This window comes from Lepidochelys kempii, chromosome 7 (assembly GCF_965140285.1).
Source record: "Lepidochelys kempii isolate rLepKem1 chromosome 7, rLepKem1.hap1, whole genome shotgun sequence".
Lineage (NCBI taxonomy): Eukaryota > Metazoa > Chordata > Testudines > Cheloniidae > Lepidochelys > Lepidochelys kempii.
The window spans coordinates 802,213-810,392 of record NC_136386.1 but is presented as its reverse complement, the minus strand read 5'-3'; the positions used below and the strand labels follow the sequence as shown (position 1 = coordinate 810,392).

The window sequence follows — 8,180 nt, the reverse complement described above, 5'->3', positions numbered from 1 at the left end:
GGCGCCTATAAAGCTTTATTGTTAGCGTCTGGACAGAGCAGGGCTCCGCGCCCCTTACTGGGCTGGGGGGCTGACGAGACACTGCTGAACACCTCTGACCTCACCGTGCTCCCAGGCCCCTGGGCTGCCTGCAGCTGGCAGGGAAGGGAGCCCAGCCACGGGAAGGGCCGTTCGTGGGGCAGCTGCCCTCCTGGCCGACGGAGGCGCAGTCCCAGCCCCGCGGGGCCGAGCCAGCCTCCGGGGGCTGCATCCAGGGGGCGACAGCCAGCCCGGCTCTGGTGGATGCATGCTGGAGGGGTGCGGTCTGTGTCTGGCTTGGGCAGCACACAGGAGGAGCTACTGTGGGTCGGTAGGGCGGGGCTTGATGTCGTGACTCTTCATGTAGGAGAGCAGCTGCTCGGGGATCTCGGCCAGCACATCCTTGGCCAGGCGCGCCATGCTCAGCACCTGGTTCCCGGAGCGATCCACGTAATCCCGGAACGGCACGAACTGCAACACGAGACAGGCAGTGCTGGGCCCCGAGCACCCCGCTGCAGCCAACAGGGGGGCAGTGCTGGGCCCCCCAAGCACCCTGCTGCAGCTACCAGCAAGGCAGTGCTGGGCCCCCAAGGGACAGGGCAGTGCAGGGCTCCCTCCCAGGGGACTGGCCTAGGGAGTGGGAGCTCCGGAGCCATGCCCTCAGTCCTGGGCCACGTTCTCAGGTAAGCGACATCACACCCTGGCTCGAGGGAGAGACAATACAGCAGGTGCCGCCCTCCTGCCCCATCCCCATCGCAGGCCAAGGGCACTGTGTGAGGGTCAGAGACGGGGGCTGCATGCATGCCGAGGGGCCCGAGGTCCTTCCCCAGCCCTTGTGCCCCTCTCTACTGTGCCGTCCTGAGGGCCATGCTGGGTCGGGGGCAGCCCAGGGGGTGCTGGGGGTGGGCACGAGTTACCTGCACGATGTCCCGCTCTGCATAGCGCCCCCTGGAGGAGACCCGCACGTCATCTCCATCCAGTTCTTCCATGGCTGGGGATGGGGACTCCAGTCAACATTTACAAGCTGTCACCATCGCATCCCCCCACCAGCCTCTCATGCCTCCCCCCCACACCCGTCCCCATGGGGCTGGGCTGGGCTACCCCAGTGCTGTGACGTGGGGGCGCTGCCTCCCCCACCTCCCCGGGTGCTCTGTGCATCTGGCCCTGCTGCCAGCTTTTCCTGCCCTCACAGCAGACACATAGTGCCCTCGGACTCTGACTCCCCCACCCCCGCAGCACCCCTGGACTCCAAACACCCTGCAGCACCCTCAGACTCTGACACCCCCACCGCCCTACAGCGCACTCGGACTCTGACACATCCCCCGCACAGCAACCTCAGACTCCGACACCCCCACCCCTGCAGCGCCCTCGGACTCCGACACCCCCCACACACCCCTGCAGTGCCCTCGGACTCCGACACCCCCCACACACCCCTGCAGTGCCCTCGGACTCCGACCCTCCACCCATCAGAGGAGACCTGCCCAGCTGAGCCAGTGCCCTGTGAGCAGCCTTGAGCCATGGCTAGCGCTGGATGCTGTGACGAAGTGGGACTGTTCTTAATGGTTCCTCTGAATAGTGTGGGGGTGCCTCAGTTTCCCCTATGCAGTTCTTAAGTATCTAGGTGGTGGGATAGGGGTGTATGATCCTTGCAGAGCCCTAGAGGGCAGGTGTGTGCAGGGGTCTGGACACAGAGAATGGCCGACACCCTGTTTCCTGGCAACTGGTGGCCTGGGCCCTTCCCCCCTGCAAGGTGAGAGCTAAAGGGTTGGAGAACAAAGGAATCAGGTGACCTTCTGGCCTGGAAAAGGGACAAAGCCCAGAGGAGGAGGAGGGGCTGGAAGGAGTTTCATTTTGGGGCTGGCTAGGACATGGAGTGAAGGGCAGACATGGTTGTCTAGCTCACTGCCCCCCAAAATGGACCCAGCTGAGGGGTCCTGTTCTCTGCACCTGCAAACTCTGTTTTAGACCATGTTCCTGTCGTCTAATAAACCTCTGTTTTAGTGGCTGGCTGAGAGTCACGTCTGACTGTGGAGTTGGGGGGCAGGACCCTCTGGCTTCCCCAAGACCCCGCCTGGGCGGACTCGCTGTGGGAAGCGCACGGAGGGGCAGAGGATGCTGAATTCTCCGAGGTCAGACCCAGGAAGGGGGAAGCCAGGTGAGCTGTGTGTCCTGCAGACAGGCTGCTCCCAGAGAGGAGACTGCCCCAGAGTCCTGCCTGGCTTCATGGGGAGCAGTTCCAGAGCATTGCCCGGGGACTCCGTAACAACTGGTGGCAGAGGTGGGATCTATTGCACTCTGTGGACTGCGCTTCCTGCAGTAAGTGACTGGGAAGCAGTAAAACGAAGGGGGATTGACGGGGACCAGGCGTGCTGAAGATTCAGAGAGAGACGGTTTCAGGGGGTGGTTAACTCCTGGGAGTGTGTGAGCAGCGAGAAGGACTTTTGCAGGAATAGGGTCCCCTGGGGGATTGCAGTGAGCAGTCCCAGGGGCGGAGGAGTCTGCAGCTCAACCCTGGCAAAGAGGTGGTGACCTCGAGAAGGGCACGCTAGGGGTTCTCCCTGGAGACCGTGGGAAGCTGAGAGCACACAGGCCTGTGAGTCCACAGCAACCTGGGAAGAGCGGAGTGATGGCCTGTCACCGTCTGCTGAAGAAGGACATTGTAACCCTGTGCAGAAAGAGAGGGTTGAGCATTGGAAAGTTCACCAAGGCACAGTTAATCGTGCAGCTGGAGGAGGATGACCGCTCTAAGGAACAGATTCCTGACCCCAACTGGGGCTATAGCAGGATCTGGGAGCAGCTGGAGTGGGAGCCAGGCACTCCCAAGACTCCTGTCCCCGACCCGACGAGGGTGTTCATGATCGGGTTTCCCATTGGGGGAATCAGAAACAGATGGGACTGGAGCTGAGTCTGAGAGAGCAAGAGGACTGTGAGAGACAGAAAGAGCTGCAGAAGCAGCAGCAGCATGAACTGGCGGTGGGGGGGCGGAGAGACCTAGGGGACCTCCCCGGGGTGAGTGGGGATAGACCCCGGGGGGCCAGTTCCGCAGGGAACCTCGAGACTAAATTGCTGCCCCTGGTTAAGGGGGGGTGCTGTGGATGCCCACCTCACTGCCTTTGAGAAGGCTGGAGATTTGAACCAAGGTGACCCTGCGGAAAAGCCCTGGTGTCTAGCTCCCTTGCTGGGTCCCAAGGTCATAGACTCTTATCAGCCAGATGGGTGGGGAGGTGGACAGGCTCCCACTCCTGACCCCAACCTATATGTCTGTGTGGAGTTTCCTTGGGCCAGGCCCCTCGGACCCTCAGTGGGAGCGTAAGGGGATGGTCAATGGGGAGACATTCCTGGGGTGGCAAGATCCTGGATCAGAGAGAACTGGTGTCAGGCCCTGGGTGGTGCAGTCTCAGATGCTGAGGGGCTGTGTGAGCTGTGTGAGGGTCCCAGGGATGAAGGCCCTCACCCTGCCTATGGCCCACATCCCTGTGCAGACACAGGAGGGGTCGGGCTGGCTGGCTGGCTGTTGGGGTGCTCCAGGATACCAGCTGCGAGACCCTGTTGTGGGGTGACTGTGTCTCTTTGGGACAGGATCCAGGCCTTGCTCCTGTAACTGCTGAGGGTTTTGAATTTGAATCCAGGGAACCAATCGGCAGAGAGGGAAATGGTCAGTGAAAATGCATATGACCTGGCTGGCAGCAGGGAGGAGCTGCTAGGCTCAGGATATCTGCCTGCCTGTAACCAGACCCCTGGGGCTGGGTGGGACAGAGAGATGCTCCCCGCCCCCTTGCACACCGGAGAGGGGGCTCACGCTGGCTCTGATGCAGTGAGGAAAGCAGCGAGCTCGCTGCCTGCCCCCACTGGGACAGCAAGGGCAGCGCTGAGCACAGTGGGAGCTGAGACCCCAGCTGGGGGCGGGGAGACACAGGGGGCAGGGGATCTGTGGGGAGTGGCAAGGTGGTGGGTAAGGAAAGTTTGGATGAGCCTAGGCAGCCTTGTGAGCTGATGGCTGTGTCTAGTCAGCAGGATGGGAAGGCAAGGAGAGTGGAAGATGAGTGTCCCTGAACCTTACCTGTTAGCTGGGTGGAGAATTGTGACAGTGAAGGAAATGTGTCTGTCAGGGGTATTGACTTGCCTATGGAGGGAGCTACCCTGATCTCCAAGCAGTTGTCTGTGACCAGCCTTGTGTGCTGGGACAAGGGGAGAGAGGTCCCAACCTGTGTGTCTGGTAAAGGAGAAAGTGTGTCCGGCTCTTCTTGGTCTGTGGAGCAGACAGCAGGGGCCTTTCAGCCTGTGATGGTTGAGGGTCGTGAAGTTGTCTCAGAGTTGGTTCTGGATTCAGCTAAAGCCCAGGAAGGGAATGGCCCTAAGTTTGTGTCTGCTCGGGAGAATGGCCCTGTAACTAGGTCGCATCCAGTTAGTGTCTATGTAAAATCCCAGAGACCAGACAATTCTGGTGCTTGTATTTTGCCTGTTGCTAGTGTGTGGCTGGGAAAGGGTGGAGCAACTCTGTCTAATCAGGGTGAGATCCTAGCCAGGGCACAAGGAGAGCAGGAAGGTGATGTGATTGTGTTACCTACTGAGGGTGTGGAAACCTGTAGCAAGAAGGAAAAGATTTCTGAGCTTGTGTGTGGCAAAGGGAAGGAGAATGCTTCTGACCTGTTATCTAGGAAGTCTATAAGTTTGCCTGAAAGGGGATTGTGTAGGAATCCACCGGATGGGCCAAAGGTAATTCTGGATGTAAGGGAGACCCAGAAAGAGTCTGTTGTTGCTCAGGAAAGTGTTCCTCTAGAGCAAGCCCTAGGTAAAGAGGGTAAGAGCAGAATTTCTGGGAGGGGTGAATTGTTGCATAGAAAAGTCCCAGGGAAAGGAATCCTCATGGAGTCTTTGCAAGCAGTTTACTGCAACTGAAGGGTGTGAAAGTGATTTAATCAAGAAAGTTTCAGTTCCTAACGGCCAGAAATTTTCTGTTGTGAATAGAAAAGGAGTACTTGTGGCACCTTAGAGACTAACCAATTTATTTGAGCATAAGCTTTCGTGAGCTACAGGACACGGCTGTTACTCTGAAATCTGTTGTGAATGGATCCACTGACTTTTCTGTTGAAAGACCCAGTGTGGATAGCTTTGAGAAGGTCTCAGATGGAGTGAAAGCTGTTAAGAAAGTTAAACAGTCCTATAACCAAGTGGCTGTGTTTGGCCAGCTTGTTGGGGAGAAGACCCAATCCCAGTTTGACCCCCTGGGACTTTGGGGTGGCCAAAGGGCACAGGCCACATAAACCTTCCCACATGCGGCCTGCGAGTGCTATCGACCACCCCCAACCTAAGGGAGGGCATGAAACTGGAAGGGCCTGGTGTAACTCCTACCAAGGAATGGGAGAGATGCTGGGGCATCCATGGGAATGTTGGTGGCTTCGAACTTCCCCAGGTCACCGGGTAAAGTGACCCCGCTCAGTTCGATCTCGAAGGGGAGAGAGATGTGACGAAGTGGGACTGTTCTTAATGTTTCCTCTGAATAGTGTGGGGGTGCCTCAGTTTCCCCTATGCAGTTCTTAAGTATCTAGGGGGTGGGATAAGGGTGTATGATCACTGCAGAGCCCTAGAGGGCAGGTGTGGGCAGGGGTCTGGACACAGAGGATGGCTGACACCCCGTTTCCTGGCAACTGATGGCCTGGCCCTTCCCCCCTGCAAAGTGAGAGCTAAAGGGTTGGAGAACAAAGGAGTCAGGTGACCTCCTGGCCCGGGGAAACGAACAAAGCCCAGAGGAGGAGGGGCTGGAGGGAGTTTTAGTTTGGGTCTGGCTGGAGACATGGAGTGAAGGGCAGATGTGGTTGTCTGGCTCACTGCCCCCCAAAATGGACCCAGCTGAGGGGTCCGGTTCTCTACACCTGCAAACTCTGTTTTAGACCATGTTCCTGTCGTCTAATAAACCTCTGTTTTACTGGCTGGCTGAGAGTCATGTCTGACTGCAGAGTTGGGGTGCAGGACCCTCTGGCTTCCCCAGGAGCCCCGCATGAGCGGACTCGCTGTGGGAAGCGCACGGAGGGGCAGAGGATGCTGAATGCTCCGAGGTCAGACCCAGGAAGGGGGAAGCCGGGTGAGCTGTGTGTCCTGCAGACAGGTTGCTCCCAGAGAGGAGACTTCCCCAGAGTCCTGCCTGGCTTCATGGGGAGCAGTTCCAGAGCATCGCCCAGGGACTCAGTGACAGATGGTCAGAACTGCACACCCACAATGGCCCTGGCCACCGAACTTACCATCAAACTCCGCCGGGCCCACTCCCACGATGATGATGGACATGGGCAGGGCAGAGGCCTGCAGGGCAAAGGAGAGAGTTACTGTCAGCCTGGGGCCTGACACCTGTGGCTCCTCCATGCCTCGCCAGCCTGGGCCCCCTGCTGTTCCCAGGGCTGACACAGAGCTCAGATGGCACAGGTAAAGCGTGGGTATCCCAGCCAGTATCCCTTCACTCCAGGGCCTTGCTGCCCAGGGAATGGAGCCCTCAGGCCAAGTCAGCCTGGCCCCGGAGCTGCGGCACTAGCCTCACCCCAGAGGTGGCGGTGCGAAGGTGGGGGAATTGGGCTAAGGGGGGAACAGCACAAGGGGGACGGCCGGGGGAAGGAATAGTGTGCGGAGGGCGGGGGGAGTAGCGTGCAGGGTGCAGAGGGGGGCAGGTGGAAATAGTGCGCGGGGGGGGGAATAGCAAGCGGGGAACGGCTAGGGGTGGGCGGGAATAGCACGCAGGAGCCGCCCAGGGGGAGGGAATGGGGGTGGGGGGATAATAGCGGGATGGCCGGTGGAAATAGCGCGCAGGGACAGCTGAGGGGGAGGGAATGGGGTGGGGGAAAGCGTGCGGGGGGCCAGGGCGGGAATAGCATGCAGGAGCTGCCCAGGGGGGAGGGAATGGGGAGTGGCCGGGCTGGGGGGGGGATAGCATGCAGGAGCTGCCTGGGGGGTGATACTGTATAGGGATTGGGTGAGGGGGGGCCAGGTCAGATCAGCCTCACGTGAATGAGACTCTGCCACCCTGGGCAGCGCTGAGCTTGGGAGACCCAGGCCCGTGGGAGGGCGCTGAGTCAAACCACCAGATGCTGGCTCCAGCCCGGTTCCCCTACGTGGGCTCCCTTGCCTGCAGCGGGACCGGGCTCCCCCCCCCACCCCCGCACTGCCCCTGCCCCCGCCCACCCCACTCACGTTGACGATGGCCTCCTTGGTCTGGAGCATGTCGGAGATGACGCCATCAGTGACGATGAGCAGGATGTAGTACTGAGATCCATCTGTCACCTGGGCAGCCGAACTAGGGCACAATGCAGAGGCAGGGGACTCGTGCCAGCCCCACTCTGCCCCCCACGGGGCAGTTTGCTAGAACTTCCCCCTTTCTCCGCCAGCCAGGTGTGGCTCCTGGGGGCCATGCTGGCGGCTGCACCACCTGGCTGCCCCTCAGGGTGCCCAGCCACAGCCCCACAGAGCCCATGGCTCCTCAAACGCCTGCCCAGCCCAGCCCTGGAGCTCAGCTCTCAGGCCTGGCCATGCCTACTGCTTCCTAGCCTAGCCCACAGCTGCTGGGCTCCAAGCTCTGAGTGGCCCCCCTTCCCCGCAGCCAGCGCCGGGCCCCAAGCTCTGAGCCAGAGCCTCCACCCCACCCCCTGCAGCCAGCGCCGGGCTGCAGGGCTCTGGGGCACAGGAGGGCACCCTCCCTGTGTGCCCGTGGCCCAGCCTCTGCCCCACTCACCAGGCCACCTGGTTGATGACAGGGGCAAAGTTGGTGGGCCCGTACAGCTGCACCGTGCGCAGGCTCTGGAAGTAGGACTCCAGGACGCCATCGATCCCCACACAGCTCGGGTTCTCCACGTCGCTGTTCTAGCAGGGGAGAAAGTCAGGAAGGCTGGGCTCAGCGCTGGGGCAAGGCCCTGGGTGTGCACGCGCTGGAGACAGCCATAGGGCTGGGCCCTCTCCAGAGCTCTGCACCCAGAGGGCTCTCCCCACAGGAGCCTGCAGCCAGCGGATCAGCCAGGACAGACCCATGGGATCGCCAGACCATTCCCAGAGCCGGCGCAGAGCTTGAAGGCCTAGCGGGGTTCCCTGGAGCCTGCCCTCCTGCGTGCTGCCCTATCCCATTCCAAAATGCCCCATGCTGCCCCATCTCCTCCCGGCTCGGCCTGCATGGTGGGAGCAGCAGT

General features: G+C 60.6%; 1 protein-coding gene across 2 annotated transcripts in view; it reads right to left on the bottom strand.

Moving 5' to 3' along the window:
• Positions 1-8,180, bottom strand: part of CPNE9 (copine family member 9) — a 44,893-nt gene continuing 36,713 nt past the window's right edge. Inside the window, exons 16-20 of one of the 2 annotated variants that reach the window (XM_073350800.2) lie at positions 7,733-7,860; positions 7,195-7,297; positions 6,258-6,315; positions 936-1,009; positions 1-489 (exon numbers count right to left, since the gene is read on the bottom strand). In XM_073350800.2, the coding sequence (XP_073206901.1) occupies positions 337-489; positions 936-1,009; positions 6,258-6,315; positions 7,195-7,297; positions 7,733-7,860 (516 nt within the window). In that variant the 3' untranslated portion in view covers positions 1-336. Of the gene's footprint in view, positions 490-935; positions 1,010-5,008; positions 5,158-6,257; positions 6,316-7,194; positions 7,298-7,732; positions 7,861-8,180 lie in introns of those variants that run through there. The other variant, XM_073350801.1, reaches the window with a different exon arrangement.